Source organism: Acinonyx jubatus, chromosome A2 (assembly GCF_027475565.1).
Source record: "Acinonyx jubatus isolate Ajub_Pintada_27869175 chromosome A2, VMU_Ajub_asm_v1.0, whole genome shotgun sequence".
In the NCBI taxonomy this organism is placed as follows: Eukaryota; Metazoa; Chordata; class Mammalia; order Carnivora; family Felidae; genus Acinonyx; species Acinonyx jubatus.
This window is the reverse complement of record NC_069383.1, coordinates 117,887,078-117,911,772: the sequence shown is the minus strand read 5'-3', so window position 1 is coordinate 117,911,772 and position 24,695 is coordinate 117,887,078. Positions and strand designations below refer to the sequence as shown.

General features: G+C 37.6%; 1 protein-coding gene across 5 annotated transcripts in view; it reads left to right on the top strand.

Annotated features, from left to right (window-relative positions):
* Positions 1-24,695, top strand: part of GRM7 (glutamate metabotropic receptor 7) — an 855,283-nt gene that overhangs the window by 251,122 nt on the left and 579,466 nt on the right. For all 5 annotated transcript variants that reach the window (XR_008297019.1, XM_027042528.2, XM_027042527.2 and 2 more), the window contains exon 2: positions 23,078-23,294. Coding sequence is in view for 4 of the 5 variants with exons in the window: in XM_027042528.2 (XP_026898329.1) it covers positions 23,078-23,294 (217 nt within the window). In the remaining variant the exon portion in view is untranslated. The remainder of the gene's footprint in view (positions 1-23,077; positions 23,295-24,695) is intronic.

Here is a 24,695-nt window from a genome sequence, read left to right as displayed (position 1 = left end):
TTACAACTCGTATAATATCCTACATTTCAGGAGCTAGTTTTACCCAGAGGCCACAGTCAGGTTACCTATATAATTTTCTTGAAGACAGCTTTTATTTGTCAGGGCAGTTGGAATTCTAAAACTTAAGGAGAAGGAAATCTTAAATTGTCATCAAACTCTGTCACAATTTATGTGTTCTTCCTTCTGCCTCCGTTAACATCCTGTTCTTACTGAATTGTGACTTTTTTCTCTCTCCACAGCTACATGTTAAACCATCACATGCTCCAAACCCTAGCAGGGTTCCTGACACATACAAATCTCAATAAATATTTATTGAGTTGAACTGTAAGTGCAAGAGTATTATCATCAGGTCTTTCTGCTATTGCCATAATATTCATTTGTACTTGGCCCAGGAACTCATTGTATTCTGTGGCAGATTTCACTAAATGGAAGTGACCAAATGACCATGTGTCCCAGCTGCACATATAGACAGAAAGATCATTTAACCTTTACTATAGTTTTAGATTACCTGTGTGGTTTTTCCTTTTTTCCTTCCTTCCTTCCTTCCTTCCTTCCTTCCTTCCTTCCTTCCTTCCTTCCTTCCTTCCTTCCTTCCTTCTTTTCCTTTTTTCCTTCCTTCCTTCCTTCCTTCCTTCCTTCCTTCCTTCCTTCCATCCATCCATCCATCTATCCATGTATCCATTTATTTTATAGAATTATGTTTATGATACTTTGCCTGTTACATAAGTAGATTATTAATGATTTTGTGAATATCATCTTGAAGTCATTTGGATATACTCTTTCAAAAACCTGAGGTGCGTGAGTGGCTAAGTCCGTTAAACATCCCACTTTGGCTCAGGTCATGATCTCAGAATTCTTGGGTTTGAGCCCCACATGGGGCTCTGTGCTGACAGCTTAGAGACTGGAGCTTGCTTTGAATTCTGTGTCATCCTCTCTCTCTTCCCCTTCCCAGCTCATGCTCTCTTTCTCTCTGTCTCTCAAAAATAAATAAATGTTAAAAATAAAAATTTAAGCCTATGCTTCAGGCTAGTGCATTTAAGTACTGTCTTAGTCTGTTTGGGCTGCTGTAACAGAATACCATAGACCAGGTGGCTTACAAATAACCACCACAACAAAAAATTTCCCACTGTATTGGAGACTGAAAAATTAAGATAAGGTGCTTTCAGGTTTGGTGTGGTCTGGGCCCCCTTCCTTGTTCATAGATAGCCATTGCTGTGTCACCACATGGCAGAGAGGGTTAAGGAGCTCTCTGGGGTCTCTTTTATAAGGGCACTAATCTCATTAATGAGAGCTCTGCCTTCAAAGTCTGATCACCTCCCAAAGGCCCCAACTTCTAATACTATGTCACTGGGGGTTAGGATTTCAACATATGACTTTTATAGGGAACACAAGCATCAGTTTGTAGAAACTACCAAATCCAGATATGGATTGAGCTTCCCAGAGACCTTACAACAAAGATTTCAGAGTCTCTTATGGTTTGGCTCCCTCCCTAACTTTTTTTTTCCCTTTCCTTCCTCCATGGTCTTCTGTTAAGTTTCTCAGGATCCACAGGAGAGTGAAAATATATGGTATCTGTCTTTCTCTGTATGACTTATTTCACTTAGCATAACACTTTCCAGTTCCATCCACATTGCTACAAAAGGCCATATTTCATTCTTTCTCATTGCCACATAGTATTCCATTGTGTATATAAACCACAATTTCTTTATCCATTCATCAGTTGATGGACATTTAGGCTCTTTCCATAATTTGGTTATTGTTGAAACTGCTGCTATAAACATTGGGTCTTAAAAACTGAGAACAATCTGAGGGTTGATTGGGGGTGGGAGGGAGGGGAGGGTGGGTGATGGGTATTGAGGAGGGCACCTGTTGGGATGAGCACTGGGTGTTGTATGGAAACCAATTTGACAATAAATTTCATATTAAAAAAATTTAAAAAATTAAAAACATCAGAATGAAAAAAAGAAAAAGACTTCAACATGATTCATTTTCCTCTTATTTCTCATTCTTTTCTGTCTATTACCCAGTCTCAGTGAAGGGACAATTTATCACAAAGAGCCACTGAATATGAATTGAACATCTATGGACATAAGCATGCATGGATATACCATAGCATAAAGGAAGCAGAGATAGAATTTGTGAATAATGCTGAAAATAATACTAATATGGGTAACCAAACCTAAGCGTGGTAAGAAATGGGTCCTGAATAGCTGTGGGTGTACATGGCTAGGAAGGTGAGGTGTACCAGTCTATTTGCACAGATTTTGAGAGGTAAGTATTTCCACAATATGATCCTATATTTACTATATTTTGCCCAAAAGTTACAGTTCTTTATCCTGATTAAAGAAGTAAAGGGGCGCCTGGGTGTTTCAGTCGGTTAATTGTCCATCTCGTCTGACTTTGAATTTCAGCTCAGGTCATGATCTCATGGTTTCGTGAGTTCGAGGCCCCCATCAGCCTCTGTATTCACAGTACAGAGCCTGCTTGGGCTTCTCTCTCTCTCCCTCTTTCTCTCTGCCCCTCCCCTGCTCACACTGTCTCTGTGTCTCCCAAAATAAATAAACTTAAAAAATTTTTACAGAAATTAAAAGTCATAAAGAACAAATTTCATAAATTTTGAAGGCCAAGTAATGATTTAAAATGTGAGTACTGGATATAATAAACTTCTAAATTGTCAAAACACAGATGAAAAAAACGTAAATCTTTTTTTCTGAAAGATAAAATGAGTCTTAAGACACATTAAGAATTGATCAAAATATTATCTGTTTTGATGTAATTAGTTCTTCAAACTGTATAAACTAATTTAATAAAGCTGCATATTTTACCAATATGATTTTTACAGAAAATGGTGGTAAAATGCTTTGAAAACCATGACTGACTAACCTATACAATGAGTATTTAACTTTTATTCTCCTTTGAAAATACTTGTGAACAAAAGATATTTCAGTGCTAACATTTTAAATTATTGAAAATAGTACGAGAACATTTCATGCATCTAGCACATGTTATTTAGCAAACATCTGTCAGGGTAGGTACCTGCCATTAAGTACAAATTACTTTTCAAAAATAATAGTTAGCTTTTAAGTCTCAGATAAATCAAATACTGAAAGCAACTAATATGCTCTTAGGAAGGATTTTATCGTGAGGAGGGGCATCTGTTTATCCTTGAATATCAGCAGTAGGAAAAACTTAGTACCTATAAAAAAGCATCCCTGGGAATTTTTGAAAAGGTTCCATTTTCCCTGTTGAGATACATATGGAAATTATGCACCCTCGCTCAAAGTGAATTGGTAAATCAGAATCACTATAATCAGAAACATTTCATCTTTGAATATGTCAGTGGTGAATGCACGATTCACATAAATGATTTGCCCGTCTTGTGTTCTTTTCATTTCTTTCTTCTCCCACCTCCATTGAAATGAGTACTGACTAATGTATAGAATTGTTGAATCATTGTACACCTGAAACTAAAATGATATAATAATGATAATGATAATAATAATAATTTTTTCTATTTATCATCATAGTAATGTTTGCCAGGAACTTTTAGACCCATTTTTCTATTTTTTTTTTTTTTTTTTTTTAGCTGCTTAGATGTGGATTACCAATGACTTAGGGAAGTTGGCCTGTTTGAACAATGGTGTGCTAGTTACCATAACTAAACTGTTACATGTGCTAGTTACCATAACTAAACTGTTACATGCTGTTGTTCTTAAGGAAGTATGATGCCTTGTTGTTGTAGAATACACATTAGGGATTATCTTTCTGATTCATCCACTGCCCCCTCCAATGGGGCTTTTCAGTAATTCTAAATCAACGTTGGAAATCAATGCTTCCTGGATCTCCCTGTGCCTCTACAACAATAGAAATGCCTTTGTATTGAGGCCTCCTTTGCCTCCTTGATAAAATCTCTCTTGGCCACTTAAATCTTATCTGCCTGTCCTTTGGTGTAGTTGTCAATTCCTACAAATCATTTTTCTGTCCTGCCCCACTGCCCCTGAATTTGGGAGCCTCCATTTCACTAAGTTCTACTTTGTTATATTTGCAGGCCATTCAGAATGGATTGTGTCCTGGACCCAGTCTTTCTCCCTGATGCCCTGCTCTTATCTTGACCTATTGCCTGTTCTAATCCAGCAAGTTTTGTCCATTTTTTTCCCTTTTCTCCACCTTTAATATGCTACTGCTTATAAACTATTATAAAACATATCACTTGTGATGGAGCTGCCATGGACACGATTGTTTTTATGGTGTTTTAAAGGCATAAGTGAAGAAAACAATACTATTAAATCAGAAGTATAAACTAACCAATAACAGAATTCTGATTCTGACAACCTCTTGATTGAAGAAACATCCCAGTTTCAGGAGAATTAAAACGTGAAGTATAGAAGCCTTATAAGTGAAGAAATGTGGTAGTGCATAGCCTTTTACCTCTATGGAGGAGAGCTGTAGTTATCTAGAATTAAGGGGATAAATCCAGACTGGGGTGGGAAGCAATGGAAACAAGATGGGAAACCTGGCAAAACCCAGAATAATTTTGATTAAAATTATCTAGTAATTGACAATAATTAATTACATTAATTACTTTGCTACAGTAGACACAAGCAATATTTATAGCTTGTTCAGTTTCTTGGATCACACCAAGTACACTTTCCCTTAATAATAGGGAGGTGGTTCAGTCCTTTATTAATAGATCCACTTCGCTCTAGGGCTCTTCCCCTCAGAATGAAAAATTTTATGAACAGAAAGAAAAGTGGATCCAAGAGTAAGATAACATTGCAAGATAATATTTAGATATGCCCATGTTTCAGTCCCATGGACTAATTATGACCTTTGTATCTGAGACATACAGTGCAAGCCTAAGGTTAATGTCCTTTTTTACTTCTAATATTTCCTTTATTTTTGGTGTCATCCCACCCTTGGCATCTGTGTTTCACTCTCTGGGTAAATTTTTGTGGAACATGTGTAGAATAAAGATAGCCTGTTGTAGGAAAAATTAATCTGAGATTTAAAAAAAAATCTATTTGGCTAACAGATTTTTAGAGCTTGCATCCACATGATTAAAGATAAGAAGGTTATAACATCTCCTTAATCCATTCTGAGCTAAAATCTCACATGAGGCCGGGCTATCTAAACATTCCCACCACAAGCTGCACATTTGCTTATTTTCTGCCTTTTGAACACTTGCACTCATTCATCTCAGAGCGCCCTGTTGGGCTGCGCTCAACATGCTGACATGACAGCTTTTAGTTAGCCTTATAAGGGCTGCTTTGCAAGATGGCTGTTTCGCATCACTCCATACCACATTAGAGACTTGTTGGCAGTGAAAATATTTACAGTGAGAGGGTTCTTTTTTCTGTTGTTCACATCTCTGTTGTTGCTGTAGTTGCTGTCATCTTTGTGATTGCTTCCTTCTCAGGGCAGTGAACCAGCTAACAACAGCATCCACTAAGTATCTATTTTGAGGGTGAGAGGCTTGCCTTGTTTGTGTTGTTAGAAATGGGACTTACCCATGAAAATTGACAGCTGAATTGTCACCTTCCCCTCAGGTAGTTCCCTAATTATAATCTGTTCTGTGCAGTGTCAGGAAATAGAAGAATAGAAAAACAGAGTCTCTCTTACTGCTGCAAAGTGAACAGGATCAGGACAGCCTGGGAGCAGAGAAAAGTCACACTGGAAATAGCTCAAAGGTTCTGGCCAGTTGTGAAGATGTGCTCTTCGGGAAGGTTACTCAGGTGGTTCAAATTGCCTCTAGCCTTTAGTGAACTTGACTAATGATGGGTTCAGTGATTTCTATCCCAGAATAGGCTGGTGCTCTGGTACTTTGTTAAGATTTGAAATTACCTTTCTGAAAGTGCCATCTATTACCGTAACTCTGCACTCAAAGTCCCATTTTTAAGTAGTCAGTTGAGGTCAAATGTGTGACACTCAGATGGAGAGCAATGAATTAAAATCACCCTGATGTTTTAATTGCCATGCTCTAGACAGAATAGCTTATTTTAAATTGCTGTGGGAAACCACTAGTCGCATATGAAACCCTGATAGTTTGTCATGTTTGATGGGGGTATGGTTTGGTGGTTGAAAAATGATCAGGCTTACAAATGCCGGGGCATCTTACTTGTCAGTGTTTTGTTTCGTATATAACCTTGCGCCTTTCCCAGGATTATGTGGAGTTTGGAGGGGAACTGAGTTAATTACTTTTATATCATAGGGAATTTAAAAAGATCCTTAATTTACAAAAATTTTAACATCCCAAGATAAAAAAAAATATATTGTCTTTTAGGGGCACCCGGATGGCTCAGTTAGTTAAGCAACTGTCTCTTGATTTTGGCTCAGATCATGATCTCATGGTCTCCTGAGTTAAAGCCCCACATGGACTCTGTGCTGACAGTGTGGAGACTGTTTGAGATTCTCCCTCTTTATCTGCCCCCCCTCAAAATAAATACACCTAAAAATGTTCTTTAAAAAAAATTGGGATTACCACCTCTTCCTCTTTCTCTCCCCCTCCTCTACCTCTCTTTTTCTTTGCCCTTCTGTTGTTTTATTATGTGTCAATCTCTTCATTTTCTCCGGTCAGCATATCTCTGTCTCTTACTTGCCTCTGTGACTTCCTTTTATTTTTCTTCCTCATGGACAGGCTACTTGTAGTATGATAAAGAAAAAAAAAAGAAAAATTGCCCTTGGACACCAACTCTCTGAAATATTGGGATCAAGGTGCACACAATTCTCTTTTATTAATTAAGTAAATCTCACTTATCTAAATGTGCTACTTCAAAGAAATTATGCAAAAGTAAGCAATGGTCAACAAATTATGCCAAATTGGCTTCATACTAATCTTAGAAGGAGTTATCACTTCACTAAAAAATGATGTCACTTGTGAAATTATCCAACACTCTGGCTTTCTATTGAGCAGGTGGAAGGAGATATTTGGGGAAGATAATCTTTTATTTGCATTCTAGAGAGCAGCCAATTTTACTATATATTTATAAGGTCACAGCTCTCTCCCCACTAAATGCTTGAAGAGAGATTACATCTCTTTGTGTCCCTAACGTCTTCCACAGACTGAAGTATTCGGTGAAGTATTGGGTGAATGGAACTGAACAGAGAGATCATTGCTACAAAGCAAATGGATCATACAATCTAACTCTAACAGTGTGGTATCCCTCACACAAATTAGAATCAATGCTTCAGCATCTATTTTCCTTGTCACCAATAGCTGCTAAACTCAAGGTGGCTGTGTTGTACTCCATGGTTAGTAGTCTTCAGAAAACCTTCTGGTTACAATATTCCTTACAATGGATGCAGGTTTTTAGTTTTATTTTTCTTCATGCTAACTGAGAAAACATAAACTTTAAATCACATGAAATTTGTAGTATTTATCACTAGTAATATACACAGCATAATGATACTTAACATTATTCGTAGTATGTATACATGGACATATACCTAAATGGGAAATGTACAAGTATTTTATACTAAGACTGAAGAGTAACTAGCTTGTAATTTTCTCACATTCTTGGTACTTCTAATATTGTTTGCCTAATCCAAATGACCAATCTTCAAATCTGTACAGTTTTCTACCAGAAGTGGAGAAGCCAGAGCTCCTTAATATGCGTATTGATTTTGCTGTGGAGATAGACTAAGATCAGAATGAAAACAGAATTTTTTCTCTGAGGTATAGTGTAAGCCTGTGTAAATAGGATTCATTTAAGTAGGAAGCTCACACAATGTAATTTCAGAGAGATGAAGGGAAAAGATGGCTAAGGGAAGACTAGAAGTCATGATTAAATACATGTATGGGCCCTTTGCTTTAAACAAATCTGGCAGATGTAAAACCACATGATCACTATTGGATATTAAGTAGAAGTAATTTTCTACTTGGCACAGTGGTTTTTCAGTTTTCAAAAAAATGACATAAAGTATTGATCCATCCCACAAACCAAACCATGAGATCATGGCCCGAGCTGAAATCAAGAGTCAGATGATCAACCGACTGAGCCACCCCGGAGACCTGCTTGGCATTTTAGCTGGGAAATTATCTTGTCATTCATTTTATTTTAAATTCTACGCATGAATGCAAACATGCATGAAAGTCTGACTGCTGAAAACCTGACAGCTAATATCCTTAGCTCATTGCTCCAAGATGCATAGGTTGATAATGATGACGTTTGAATCTCATGAGTTCTTCATTTGGGATGATAGTTTATAGCTATAGCTATTTTCCTGCCCTTGGTAGTAGAGAAATCAAGAATTGTAACTTCTTAATTGCTCAAAGTGGAGTAGGTTAGAGGAGCTATCTTTCCAGTCCAGGGAGGACCATTATAGCAAAAAAAAGAACCCACAAATAATCACAAAGTTGCCTGTAAGCTGAAGGTAAGAGGGAAAAAAACACCTTTAAAAAATGTTTTTTAATGTTTATTTTTGAGAGAGGTAGACAAAGACAGAGTGTGAGCAGGGGAGGGGCAGAGAGAGGGAGACAGAAATGGAAGCGGGCTCCAGGCTCCATGCTATCAGCAGAGCCCAACACGGGGCCCAGAGACCAACATAGGCTCGAACTCAGGTATTGTATGATCATGACCTGAGCCAAAGTCAGAGGCTTAACCAATTGAGCCACCCAGGCACGCGCCAAAATACTTTTTTTTTTTTTAATGAATATTAAACTTGCTCATATTAAAAACATTTAAAAAAGAGTGTTGTATGGAGAAGATTGGAAACTTTTAGTGAACTTTCATGGATATTTAAAGCCGAAGAATTGGGAAATTATAAAGTCCATGCCATTTTAGTGTCTGGAAGGTTTTCATGGAAATAGGCATACTATTTGAAGGTTATTATAGGATAATGTTAGTAGGAATGTACACCCAACATGATTTATCACCTGTGATCAATATATGGTTAATATCCTAGCAGGCGATTATTGATTATTATTTTGTCTTCTTTGTCTTGTATATAATCGTTTTGGAAATTGATTTAGTCATACATAAATTGTCAAATGTATCTAATTACTAGTCCCCTTGCCTAGAAATGCAGATGGCTGACTCATCCATCCTTCAAGATTGTGTTAGGTAATGGCCACTCTGTCTATATTCATTCTTCTTCCTTAGTAATAAACTTCAGTATTATTTGGGATGACAGTGCACATGGCTAAAGGACAATATTAAAAAAAATCTTTTCTTGCAACTAGATGTGACTATGAGACTATTTTGGACAATGGCATATAGGTGGAAGTGTTCTATGCAAGCCTGGGAAGGTGCCTTAGAAGGATTTCATCCAAGGGGTGCCTGGGTGGCTCAGTTGGTTGAGCGTCGGACTTTGGCTCAGGTCATGATCTTGCGGTTCGTGGGTTCAAACCTTGCGTTGGGCTCTGTGCTAACAGTTCGGAGCCTGGAGCCTACTTCAGATCCTCTGTCCCTCCCCCCAACCCCTCTACTTAGGCTCTCTCTCAAAAATAAATAAACATTGAAAAAAAAAGGACTTTATCCAACTGGAAAATGTGCCCCCTTATCTTTTTCCATATCTCCCATATTGCTGCCTGAAGTGAATCTATCATTGCTGGAGCTTTGATAGCATTTGGAATCATAAATGGTCTTAATGATGGAATTGACATTCTAGGATGTTAGAGCAGAGAAATACAAAGGCCCTGGTTCCCTGGTGACAGTGGGACTGTCATGCCAGCTCTGGACTGTTTACATATCAACTTATATTGTATGACAAAGAAACATATTTTTGAGTAACTGTTATTTTGAGTTTTCTATTTTTGAAACCAAACCAGTTCATAATTGGCATCACATAAAAGCCAAAATCAGTCTTCCTCATTTTGAAATGTAATATGCAGTGGGACTGAACACGTAGGACAGTATGGATTTTTGAAACATCACTGTAGGAACTAGTCAAAAGATGTGAACTTAACAATTCCTCACTAACATTGTGACAATGTGACTGTATAAATTACATTCCCTCTCTGGGTATTTTTTTTCTTTTTTTTTTTTTTTTAGTAGAGATCTGACTCCATTAGCAGTAGCATCATATCGTTGGCCATTTGCAACCTGGCAACTAAAGTACAAGATTAGGGAGAACACATGATACGTCCAGCCAAGATTTGCACCTAATAAGAATCTATGCATCACAGAGGGCATTATCAGCTCCATCTCAAAATCTTTCCTAAAACAGTCTCATTAAAATCCAGCTGTGGTTCTACCATTGATGATATTCTCTCTCCCCCTCAATCTCCACAGGAAGCAGTCAACCTAAAATATAATTACATGTCAGAAATATGCAATCATGGTAATTGGATGATGATATGGTGGCAGGTGATATGATAGCAGAAGTTGCAGGATATAGGGAAGGAATATTAAAAATGGCAAATTCTAGAACAAATCAATATTTCCAACAACATGCCATGAACAGAACTTATCAGGCTACTTTAGCCTGAAAAATATCTTGGAAATTTTACAGAAGGTATTGTAGCATACATATGCTTGACCAAGAAATAGGCTTTGTCAAGACAGAAGCTAAAATAGTGAGGGGTGCACTAATTATCTTTCTAGATGGAGATGTCTGAGTCCATGAAAGACATGAGTGCATTTACAATAATTATATTAAGATCTATTAACCCTGGATGAACTTCACCAACATTTGGACCTCTGGCTGGGAGACTTTACCCTTCCAAAATCTTTACCATAGTTTTCCCTTTTCTATTCTTCATGCCCATCCAGCAACTAGGAAGGACTGGAAAGAAAAAAAAATAGACAAATGCTTAGCTTTGCTGCTTCTACCAACCCTTGAGATTATATGCAGGAGAGGTACCTTTTAACAAAGTGACCAAATTCCTTATTTCCTGTAACAACAGGGAATAGCCCACTTCAGATGCCAGATGAAAGGACGAAAAACTTGTCATGGAGACCTTGTTGAACAATCAGTGACACTTTCTGTAACTGAATCATTGTTGAGTGAAGGAGCCTCTAAGTTATTACACTGCGGGTACTTGGGACTTAGTAATTCTTAAGATTTCTCCTTTTTTTTTTTGTTAACGTTTACTTATTTTTGAGAGAGAGAGAGAGTGAGTGAGTGAGCAGGGGAGGAGAAGAAAGAGAGGGAGACACAGAATCCAAAGCAGGCTCAAGGATCTGAGCTGTCAGCACAGAGCCCAACATGGGCTTGAACCCATGAACCATGAGATCATGACCTGAGTCGAAGTGGGATGCTTAGCCAACTGAATCATCAAGGCTCCCGGCGATTTCTCCTTTTGTGTCACCTTACTGTTCTTCTGAGAGTGCAGTAATGGGTGTTAATAGGTTCTGTATATTTTATTAGTGTTGAAGTGTTATTGTTATAATAAAAGAAACAAAATACTTTTAGATAGGTATTAGTTTTATTTTATCACTTAGCTCTATCCTTTCTCCAGCTCTAAAGCAAGTGGAACTATGGATTCTACCCTCCAGCCATACGTATTCCCCTGCTTTCTTCGAAAGCACCCCATGTTTTAGTTACTCTACACAGTGTTTTCACCATTTCCCCCACCCCCAGGAAAGGCTTTCTCTTGCTCCTTTCCTGGGGGGGATATCTGCCTCCTGTCTTCCAATTAGCTTAAACAACACATCTTAGTCATATCTCCTTTAAATTTACAAATTAAATAGTTGTATTCTCCTCAGTGACCTTTCAGTATTTCATTCAAACCAGTTTTCCCCACCAAAGTGGTTTCTGGGGAATAATAATCACATAAAACTAAAATGAATGCAGATTTCTTTATATATTAGATCATCACACCCCTAAAACTGGTGTATCTAATTCTTATATCTACAGTTCCTAAATTAACAAACTTAAAAAAAAAATCTGGTCCTATAGTACTGGCATAGAATTGTAATACCTGAATTAAATACTATGTATTTATTACATGGGAATCTTACAAATCATCCTATCTGCATTAATAAACAGTTGCTAATGCTTGTTTACTCAGAACATGAGCCATATAGAAGCTAAAATAAAGAACATAGTTTTCCCTCCCTGTAGAAGGGAATAAAAAGTAAATAAGGAATTTTTTTCAAGTAAGCCTCTTTCAGGGAATCAGAGGATCAGCCCAGATTTAACTTCATCTTCTGGAACATCTACATCTGTAGTCTTCTACAATGAGAATTAATGTACCTACAGTCCTGCCATACCCTGAAAGGGGCTTCTGAATCCTTCAGCAAAGATTGTATCATGTTCAGTAGCATTTCTGTTTAGTGCACTTTATTGTGCCCTGACTTTCTGAGAACTGGAATTCATATGACACATAGTTCACTACAATATTTAATTAACTGTAATACTCCATTTTCTTTTTTTTTAATTTTTAATGTTTACTATTTATTTTTGAGAGAGACACAAGCAGGGGAGGGGCAGAGAGAGCGGGAAACACTGAATCTAAAGCAGGCTCCAGGCCCTGAGCTGTCAGCACAGAGCCCAGACTGGGGCCTTGAACCCACCAATCATGAGATCATGACCTGAGCCAAAGTTGGATACTTACCGGACTGAGCTACCAGGTACCCCTGTAATACTCCATTTTCAAGCATCCTGAATAATCAAGATTATTGGATTATAGCACACTTATAAAGGTGGCAATGGTTCTCAGAAAATAAATTCAGATTTCATTTTATTTTCTTCTCCACTTTAAGAAGTTCCTGGTTGGGGTGCCTGGGTGGCTCAGTCGGTTAAGCATCCGACTTCGGCTCAGGTCATGATCTCGCGGTTCGTGAGTTCAAGCCCCGCGTCAGGCTCTGTGCTGATGGCTCAGAGCCTGGAGCCTGTTTCAGAATGTGTGTCTCCCTCTCTCTCTGACCCTCCCCCATTCATGCTCTGTCTCTCTCTGTTTCAAAAATAAATGAACGTTAAAAAATTTAAAAAAAACAAAAAAAAAACCAAGAAGTTCCTGGCTGTGTCCATGTAAAGGACTTTGCATTGCAGTAGCTTGTATCTGTGCATTCTATTGAGAAACCAGATAATTGAAGGTGACTGGGAAACACACACAGCTTTGATAATTGGAACAGATTGGCAAGTAGAAGAGAAAACATGCAAAGCTGAGTTTACAAGACATTAAAAATATCTCTTCATTTTTATTTTGTGACCACAGTATGATGACTCCAACTGGTCTTTTCCACAGATAATCCTCCACTGGTTCAGCCAAAGCAATTTTGCACTCTCCACCCCCCACCCCCACTCCCCAGCCCCACATACAGACAGGGATGTCTTGCATTGTCTGCATTCACTTTTGACTGTGACAACCTCAGGATGTGCTACTGGCACCTAATGACAGAGGTCAGGGATGCTACTAACCATCCTACACAGAACAGGAGAGTTCATCTCCTTACCACCACAAAGGCTTATCTGAACCCAGATATCAATAGTAGCAAGGTCTGGGAGCCCTGATCTATAGCGATTTGACATTTATGTTGCTAGCGGAATACCTCAAAAGTCAGCCTTTAGTGTTTGGTAAACCAAAGTCTAGGCATGAGACTCTGGCCCTTATGGCCTTAAAAGAGACCTAGGATCAAATCTAATAAATATGAAAAATGTTAAACACTTACTGTGGTTACTTTTTATTTTTTTATTCATATATGGTTGTAGGAATACTTGCCAGAGATAACTCATGGATGTGTAGGATCAGGAAGGACCATGAAAGATTATAAAGATCACCCCCCTCCCTGTTTTCTTCTATTTCTCTAATAAAGTATATGCCGATGATTTCTGTGGTGCCATGTCGGAGTAGCAGGGAGGTTTCCATTGTACTTTGTCACTGAACGCTATGGAGATATGGGTGGAGATACTTCTCCAATCAACAGAAGTTCTCAGGGAGCTATATGCTACATACACATATATCCCCAGACACACTTTTAAGTAGGATGCTTATTTAAGCAAATAGAACCAGACAAAACAGCATTGTATGCCAGTATGACATGTAAAAATATTGTTTTGTAGGTATTTCACCTTTACCCTGTGATGTAGGTTGGGCTTATATGATTAACCCCATTTTATGGATAGAGATATAACCCTGGAGAGCTTGTCTAACTTGTCTAGCAGTAACTTGTGCTATCACTGTTTTGGCTGCTATTAATCATCTAAAACGTCCCAGCTTTCTCTTGACTTTTTATGGTTCATGAGAAATGTGGATCAACAAGCTGTAAGTGACATAGAGAAGTTCTAAGGACATTTCCTAACCATTCCTAACATTTGCTACCTATTGGATGTGTAAGATACTAGGTTGCCTCATTTTGCATTGATACTGCATCTCATTTATTCACATTGGGCTGGTGAGGTCATGTCCTTTTCCTTGAGTCACCTTTGTGGCTACAGAAATCCTGTGTTCTGTTTGGCCACATGTGCCAACATCTGGACTCTGAATTACAGTTATCTTTACATCAACTCTAGAAACTTGGAGATGAGGAAGGCAAAACAGAATATTCATGACAGTAACATTTTTACCTGTTACATGTTGTTGCAGAAATCCATGAGGTTATATATGTAAAGAAGCACACATCTAAAAGTCCAGTATATAGAGAGATTTAATAAAGCAATAGCAATAAAATCAATAACACATAAACCTTTTTACACATGTATTATACAAATTTGATTGGCAGTCCACACGTAGAACTCTTGGCTCTCAAGAAGATGGTTTTTACCACTCACAAAATGTTGAAGGTGTTATGAAGTTAAAGAAATGAAAGATGAAAGAAAAAAATTGCAATACTTAATGATAATCTCTGTCATGAACAATTTAAAGTTGAGTGAAACTCCAGATTGTAGATAGATTGGGAGTTATTAATCATTACTAAGTGCTTTGAAAGAAATAAATACTACCAAAAATCCATATTAAAGCCCAACCATCCAAATATGTACTGAGATATTATTGAGAGAAGAGGTAAGTATGAAGTGAGGAGAATGATGCTTCAAAGAATGAACCTGAAAGGGTTATTCATTCATTTTCCCTTTTGGGGGATCCATATCAATAAAGCTTAATAAGAACTAAGAGTGAAATCACTGCTAACTGTGAACTTAATAATGCCCCACTGGGAGTTCATTAATATCTCAACAGGTACACTGAAGCATTATCTTAATTGCACATGATACTTTCAAAAATTGCCTTTTACAATTTTTGTGGAAACTGCCCTCTAGAATAAGCATTAGTACATTTTTTATTGCCTTCCCTAGCTATGCAGATTTCCCAGGAACATGGAACTGTAAACCTTTTTCACTTTTACAAAACTAAGAAGTTCCCAGGTGACTGACCTTGTCACAGGCACTGTCCTTAGAATATAAAGAAGAGGAAGCTCAAAATGCACCAAATCAATTTCAGGTCCTTCCTTTTTTCTAAAAAAGTGAAGTGGTTCCTTCATTTTATAAATGTTGAGGAATGTATTTTGAAGAGAATCGAGTTTGTGTTGGAGTAGCGGTGACCATTTGGATTTTAAAAATATTAATGTAATCACTTCCAAATCTGGACTTTGGTCTTCAGTTATTTTGACAGACGTTGACACTATGATGATGCTTAGAGGAGTGCTGTTTCCAAGCCCAAGAGATCCCTTTGCCTAGAAGTGTTTGACTTTGTAGTAATTATGGGATAAAATTAAATTTAGTAGAGTTCAATCTTGTCAACACTTGGAAAGCAAAAGTGCATCACACACTCATTTGATTTTCTATTAGAAATGACATGGAATTATTTTCTCTAGCTTTGTTTAATATATTCCTTCTTTTTCCTCCTGTTTTGATTTGATAATGGCAATGTTAACATAAAGTAAAAGCATTGAACTGGAACCAAGGACCTGGGATGCCAAACACTAATTGCTTCTTGCGTCTGACATCCAAGCCTGGTTGTATAAGGGAGAAAAGCTAAGGAGACAGCAGGGCAGAATGACCCTGTTTAAAATGATAAATTTAAGTATGTTTTGCAGAGTTAGACTGAACTCTGGCTGCTTCCTGGAGGTGTCTTGAATTGTCAAGTCTCAGGCCTAAGAGAAAAAACAGAATGAACAGTTGAAATGACTCCCTAGATCCCTTTACCTTTACCTACATTCCAGTGATGAGGAAGGTACTCCTAAGGACTCATGGGCCAAGGATAAATAAAAAGGGTGAAAGAAGTTGTTTGCTTCCATGCTTAAAGCTGCCAGTCAGTCACAGGTCCGACAAGGGCAGGGATAACTCCCATAAACTGTGAGTCTCTCTTGCCACCCATCCAGGTAGATGAGGGATTCTGTTCTCTTAGCGTTATTCTATTCATTCGTTGGCTGGCTTACTCATTCACAGTGCTGTCCAGTGGTGATAAAATGAACAAAGTCTTTGCTCTTTGTGAGGGTAAGTACTCTCCAGGAAAGGTGAGCAGGATAAACAGATAATTACACAGATAACTAACAGTGTACCCAGAAAGTTGTGACACTTGTTTCCAAAGGAAACCACAGCATTTCAGAACTCCTCATTGACCTTGCTATGAACTCCTGCTTTCTAGGGTGAATATTGAAGATTAGGAGAGAGCCCTGTGCATCTCCTAGTGATTGCTGTGTTCCAAGAACTGGATGTAAATTAACTTGATTATTTTTTCTGTCCACCAAACAAATCCATTACCACAATCACTTGTATTGTGGGGTACAAGTATTAAAAACTTGAATGTTTTTAGAAGTGCAGAGAATGTAAGTTATATTTAAACGTCTTTTTTTTTTTTTTTTTTTTTTTTTTTTTGAGAGAGAGCAAGTGCGTGGGGAGGAGTGTCACAGGGAGACAGAGAGAGAATCTTAAGCAGGTTCCATGCTCAATGCAGAGCCCAGTGCAGGGCTCAGTCTCCCTACCCTGGGACCATGCCCTGAGTCAAAATTAAGATTCAGATGCTCAACTGACTGAGGCTCCCAAGCACCCCCAAAATTCTTGAAATGAGTTTTCCTCTGGCCTTAATTCTCTTAGATTTATAGGCATTCTTAGGATCTTAAATGTTCATATATATTTTAAAAGTTAAATTAAGAACTCAGTAAATTGGGATTTTTGTTTGGTTGGTGTTGTTCCCTTTTTCTGTTTTAAGAGTAAGATATAGGTTTGGGAAATGTCGCATCTGATAATTGAAGAATGATGGGTTTATTGCTGTTTTTATTTGTTTGCTTTTCAATGTTTAAAAAGGGTCCAGATTGGCTTCTACATAACTTTGAAATGACTACTTTCTGGTGTGAGAACTATTCAAAAACTTGATTACTTGAAACAAATTTCCATCTTGTGATTATTGTCACTTTGATTCATATCTTGGGAGAAATAATTGTAGAAACGAGATTTTTCTCTTTTTTAAATTTTTTAACATTTATTTCTGAGAGAGAGACACACACACACACACACACACACACACACACACACAGAGAATGCAAGTGGGGGAGGGCCATAAAGGGAGGAAGACACAGAATTTGAGGCAGGCTCCAGGCTCTGAGCTGTCAACCCAGAGCCTGATGTAGGGCTCGAACTTATGAACTGTGAGATCATGACCTGAGTCAAAGTCAGATGCTCAACCGACTGAGCCACGCAGGTGCCCCTTGATTTTATTTAAAAAAAAAAAAAAAAGACTTGGTGGAGAAGTATATTTTTTCAACTATTTGGAGACATGTATAGTAAGTACTATGAGTTCTAGCTGAAGACTGTATGTTGTCAAAATAAGATTTTAACTGATAATCTTAATTCTTCCTTTGACTATACATTTTTCAAGATGAGAAATAATAATAAATTCTAGTTGACTTTAAACACTCACTGTGGATAAATGTGAACAAGGAAATCTATTTTCACCTCTATCATTTCTGTTTTCCTGGATATTCTAGCTGATGTAATTAAAAAATAAAACTAAATTAATTTTTATAATATGAGTTCCTTACCTGAAAATCCCAAGAAAATAAACCGAAAGCTATTAAAACTAATAAGAATTTTAACAAGGGTGTAAGTCACAAAGTAAATATACAAAATTAATAGATCCCTATATACCAGCAATAAATAGAAAACAAAATGAAAATGTTATATCATTCATAATGCAATAAAAATAGGAATTATCTAGAAATAAAGTTAATATTAATTATCTAGAAATAAAGTTAACAGTGTGCAAGGCCTACATGGAGACAGTCATAAAGTTTTACTAATAGAAAAGAATGAACAACAAAATGGATGAAAATAGTTATTTTCCCATAAGGGAAAATAAAATATTATAAATATATCAATTCTTCCCACATTAATTTATAAATATAATGCAATTCTCATCAAAATCTTAATGGAACTTTATTATAAACTTGAAAAAAAATATGCTAAAATTTCAGCTGGAAAACTAAACAGTGTGATTGCCCATGGTAATTTATAAAAGAACAGTTATGAAGAGAGGATACATTCCAACTAATATAGCCTTAAACACTCTAAGCTTATAAGAACTAAAATAGTAAAACACTGTCCTAAGACTTGGAAGATAGAAAAATGGAATAAGTAGAGAATACACCCTGGTGATCCAAGGATATTTAAGGATTTAAGCTGTGGGGTACCCAGATGGCTCAGTTGGTTAAATGTCCAACTCTTGATTTCAGCTCTGGTCAAGATCTCATGGTTTATGAGATCAAGCCCTGCATTAGGCTCTGTTTTGACAGCGTGGAGCTTACTTGGTTCTCTCTCTCTCTGTCTCTGTCTCTCTGTCTCTGTCTCTCTCTCTCTCTCTCTCTGTCTCTCTCTCTCTCTCTCTCTCTCTCTCTCTCTCTCTCTCACACACACACACACACACACACTAAATAAACTTAAAAAAAATTAAGATGTGACAAGAGATAGTCTTTGCCATAAGTATAGACTGCTGCTCTACCATCTATAATGATTCCAAATAATTTCAATATAGGGAAATATTTAAACGTATTTCCCTAAATATTTCTGTCACATTGGTGGGGGTAGGGGCTTGAACAATATTCTAACAAAATATTCAGGGATATCTACAGAGAATTGAATTAGCTTTGAAGATTCTTTTTTCTTCTAATAGCAAAAACTTAGTAAGTGTTTTAAAATTTAACAATAAATGTTAGGTTTAGATGAGCAGAATATTCTACAATGAAAAAGAGAGAGAAAGACAAATGAAAGGGTCAGGGGGAGGGAAGAGAGATTAAGACCCACATTTTTATAGTTAGTAATATGTATATCCATACCCAAATGCACACACAAAAATGAGAGACAAATTGTTAACAGGGATGAAGGTATTAAAGTTATTTCTTCTTTTTGTTTTCTAAGAAAAAGCACAAACTCATTCTAAACAACTACAATGGATTGTAGATGTTTTCATTCCTATTTTGGACTCATCATTAGTGAAAACCATGTTTCTGTGATAGGTTTTTATGAAGAGCAGAGAATAATAAAATAAGATGAAAATTTAGTCATCTGATTCAGATGAAAAGTGCTTTAGTTTTTTTTTTAGAGGCTTTTTTAAAATTTATTCTGAGAGAGAGAGAGAGCACGCATGCAAACAGGGAAGGGGCAGAGAGAGAGAGAGAGGGAGGGAATCCCCAGCGGGCTCTGTTCTCTCACTTGGAGCCAGATGTGGGGCTTGAACTCAGAAACTATGAGATCATGACCTGAGCTGAAATCAAGAGTCAGATGCTTAATCAACAGAGCCACCCAGGTGACCCCCCCCCATGTTCTTTTTAATCAGAGAAAGGAAGTTTCAACAAGAGATGAAATACCTACTTTCTATAGCCAAAGTGTCACTACACTAAATTTTCTTCATCAAGAGATCAATTCTGCATTTCCGTAGGAGATTGGCAAGAGGGGAGGGTTTCAGTAACAGAAAGAAAAAGTAGCGCTAAGGTATCAAGGAGAGTGTGAAGGTCAATAACTGAAGACAACTCATAAAATTTGGCCAGTTGTAGGTACCAGTTATAACACATACTTCAAAATAATTAGTTTGTGTGCTTAAACATTCTTTTGAAAATAAGTAAATATACAACATAATACTTAAATAAATGCATAGATCATATTTCATAGGTTACATAAATTCTTGCAGTCCTTCATCTCTTACTTTGAGGAGGCATGTCCTTATGCAGCTATATTTTTATCACAGAAATGAAACCCATTTGTTCTTTCATTCCTTATTCTAGCATATGCATAATGTAGAAATAAGTACACTGTGTATAAGATGTTTGCATGATCCTAAAGGACTATATGAGTCTTAACCTGGGAGCATCTTATTTTTTATGAAGAACTAGACCACATATAGTGACCACTTTCAATGGGTGCAGGTAGTGAGGGAAGCAATCTGTTTCACCAGGATTTTCATTACTGAATTTGGGCACAGTTTAGAAAATGCACTAGCATTGGGAGTGCTCCATAATACTGATATTTTACAGCAACTACATAAATGCAAATTCAAGTAGAGGACTGGATGTATCTTCATTAGCGCTGTTTCAAAGGTAGAAAGGGATTTTGGCAGGAAAGACATCTGTGCAACAGCACGAAGCTTTTACATTTTCACAAGTTGAAACTGATGGAAATGAATTGACATGCTTGGCTTCTTTCCTTTTTATTTCTTATATGAAAAAGTCTCTCTCTCCCACCCCCCACCTCTCTCCCTCTCTCTTTGTCCATTCCTTAATCTATTTCCTTTTTTTCTGCCTAGAGTTCTTATTCAGTTGATGTTTTCCTACCTAAAATTTGTAAGCTTGGGACTATAAATGAAACATAGGGAGCTCATTCTACTGAGATATTTGTATAAGCTTCAACAAGACGTTTACATAAAATGTTTGAATAACAGTCTAAGAATGATCACTAAAAAACTTTCAGTGGCTCTGTAGTCAGTTCTGTGGACAGAAATTGTCCTGAACTCTAGTAATCTACTTCCCTTCTTTGTCTTATTCTTCTTATTAAAATGTTTTACCAGCGATTCAGCAAAGTATGGTAGTTAAGAGTTCACAAGTTCACACAGAGGCACTCCCAGGTGTGGGTGCTGCTCTGTCTTACAACTTTGTGACTTAACACAAGGTCATATTATTCTACTTCCAAGTTTCAATTTCCTCTTATGTAAAATGAGGTAATAATAGTATAGAATATTTACTGATGGTTGGATACATTCATGCATATAAACTTATAGAACATAGCTGGCAGTAAGAAAGAGTTGGGTAAATAGTAGAGATCATTTCTAAAGTGATAATGATAGGAATGTATAAAACTATGTCATTCCCTTAGGACAATGAGGGGAATGTGATAATGTGTCACAGAGAACTTGGGAAGTCAAATGAGGGGAATGTGTTAATTTAGGAAACACGCCGTTCTCTGTTTGGATTATCATTGCCCCCATGTATTAATCAACCAGTCTGTCCCAGTCATCATGCTAAGCAATGTATAATCATTATTCTTATCCCTCAAAACAAACTTTTATTAATGATAGCTCATTAAGAAGTAAACTAACTTCACCAAGGTAAACACTCATGAAGAGAAACATCAGGCTTTGATTCTAGATCTTGTCAATACTAAAGCCCATTTTATTTCCACTGTACCTCACTACCCCTGTCTCAGGATGTTGCTCTGGAGACTGAGGCTTTCTCACACTGATTTGAGGCTTTGGATCAGTGACAGTGCCCCCAATGGTCATGGAGAAAAAGTACATCAAGGGTGGACTGCATGGTGGGTCATCTACTGCCAAGGCCATGTGACTTAACAGTAATGCAAACCTAGGAAAATTGGTAGAGGAATGAGCTTTCAGAGGTGGTAACCAGCTTTAAACAACACTGTTTGGTTTAGGAATAGATTAATATTGAGTAGAATTTTTTGAGGGCTCAATCACCTTGAGTGTAGCTTTGGCATCTTTGGAGCAGAGTTGACTATTGGGCTTGGCTTGAAGAAAGATCAAAACTGGCCTTTAGATACTTGAGAAATACTTATGATAAAGCAAGGGTGAGTCCTTGGAGAGAATGCAGGCAGAATTTTGTGAAGTTGCTCATTTTTATAGGTGGACTAATGCATGCTAGTGTTAGCCGATTGCATACTAGTGTTAGAAGAATGAGGGGACAGAGCTTGTAATGGTCATTAGTGAGAGGTCCTGAGGTTAGGACCTAAGACAGGGTCCTAACTGATTGTTATTTCAGGGCTTCCCCTTGGGTATTTGGAATCCCAAGCAAACATTTTTTTACAGGGCCTCTTTATTTATACGTAATTTGACTGAACTAAAATCAGAGTGTCAGGCCTACTTAGGTAGCCTTATCTCATGTAATCCTAAGAAAAAGTACTATACCATGTATAGTATCTGCATGTTAGGCTACCCTCCTGGAACTGGGTCCCTGCTATGGGGCCCTAGGATGATCCTTATAAGTATAAGTTCTAGAGCTCCTTGGGGCATCTGGTTAATCCTGTGTAAGGTAGAGGGCCAGAGGATTCTTTAAGTGGGAAAAATGGGAATCAGACCCCCATGCAGGCTCCATGCAGGCAGGAATGCCAACCCTCTACCATCACCCAAAGAGGAGCTTAGAGAACTTTAAAGAAGGCCCTCCAAAGTGCAGGGACCACTGATGTAAAGGCCTTGTGGCAGAGAGCCTCCAGCCTGGTTCTAAGGGTGTTATTTAGCTACTTTATAACATTTTTTGAAGAGTCCATGAGATAATGCATGCAGCTTGCTTAGACATTTCCTCACAGGTGATTGGTACTCAACGTTAGACGTCTGATGACATCTACCAATATTCATGGGCTTTGTCAACTACACCGATCCTTTGCAAACTCCAGTTAGGTGATTGTGTTTCTGTTGTGGTGGTGATGATGGTTTCTAATAGTTTATAAGAAGCAAAGCATGATTCTGAATGTTTGTGAGAATGTTTACAAAGTTTGTTTTCCTAACTACCATGATTCCTGTGATTTCCATGCCATCCTCATTCCCTCTTCTACAGAGGAGGAAACAAAAGGCCAAAGCACAAAAGTACCGCCTTTTGTGCTGTCAGAAGGTGATTGGTTGCATTTAGGTGGTTTACAGTTACCTGGTGCAACGTCTTTGGACGTTGAGCAAGCCCTGTGTTGTGAGTCAGTGGTCATAAGTATAAATAAATCTCTCACATCCGGGTGGTGTGCTCTCTCATGTGGTGCTTTCTTTTCTTTCCAGATCCCCCAGATCAGTTACGCATCAACGGCACCTGAGTTAAGTGATGACAGGCGCTACGACTTCTTCTCTCGTGTGGTCCCACCTGACTCCTTCCAAGCTCAGGCTATGGTGGACATTGTAAAGGCCCTAGGATGGAATTATGTGTCTACCCTTGCATCTGAAGGAAGTTACGGAGAGAAAGGTGTGGAATCCTTCACGCAGATTTCCAAAGAGGCAGGTAGGAAGAGATTGCAATGGTCAAGATGACCCTCTTCACATACCTGTGGCTTGTAGTGTTCTTCTCAATCTTTACTAAACACACACTGTACATAATCACCATAGCCCTACTCTCACATTCCCTACTGCCTGTTAAGTGAATTTGTAAAGACTTCATTTATAACACTTTGCCATTTTTGAAGAGAATATTTTCAAAAGTGTGAAACTGAAGTACTTGAAAGTATTAGTAGCAGAAGTGGAGAAAAGATGCTGTGCACTAAATTTGGTATCTTATTTCTGTGTAATGAATAACAGTGTGGATTGCAGCCTGCATACAGAAGACTAAGACAGTATTGCTAAATGTGCCTCTCCACACATACCCTTCCTCTCTGCCCCTCTCCAAAATGCATAGAATTATTTAGAATTATGAGACCCTGGTCATGGTGGCCCTTTGCTTTGAAGAGAAATGACAGTGATAGCTCTGAATTACTTGTCCAAAATAAAGTTAAATAAATTATCTAGGCTATAGCCTGTGTTTAGACAAATAATCTTTGGAACTTTAGATTATTTTGAGAAAAATGGTTCAATTAAGTAGTGCTTGTAGTAGATTCTTTTATGTTTATTTATCTCAAAATGGAAGTAAAGGGTTCAGCTGTTTGGCCAGCCTGTTTTCATTGGGCAGATTTTGAAAAATGAGATAAAATTCTTGCATGTAGAAATTCTGGCAATAAATATTTAGACTTCCCCTAATGGAAATATTGGATGTAGTAAACACATATTTAAAAAAACACATGCGTTGATGTTCCTGTAAAGTTCTTAATGCTAATGTTAGGTCCTCCATTTGGTTGTGAGTATTTCATCTAATCTAAATTGTTATTGACTGGAGTAGTTAAGTAATCATAAAAGCAAACAAACAAACAAGGTGATAGAAACAGAGGTCCTTTTCATAAGGAAAGATGTCATAAATCCTGAAGACATGGTTTTGAATATTTGACTCAGACTACAGATATACCCAGAAATGTAAAACATTGGCATGTATCTGCACATGGCTACTGAAAGGAGGCCAGGGCTTGTGTAAATCCCATGATTTTAAGTCAGTACATTATCATTAGCTCTAATTTGAATAATTCACTGGAAGCATTACTTTTCCTTCTGACTGAAATATTCTTACTCTTAGTACCTTTGACTAGATAACTTTTGATCATTCATAGGTCTCATCCTAAATGCCATTTCTAGGTTAATATAAACATTCCCCAAATTGCCTTGGTTCTATTTGCTTGACCTTGTATTTCTAGTGTCTTTTCCCACAGCACTTGTTACATGGTAGTATAATTTGTTGGTGGTGATGTTTTCTATCTTGCCCCCTAGACTCTACTAGGGGATCATGTCCATCTCATTCACTACTGCTGTCCCAGCTGCTGTG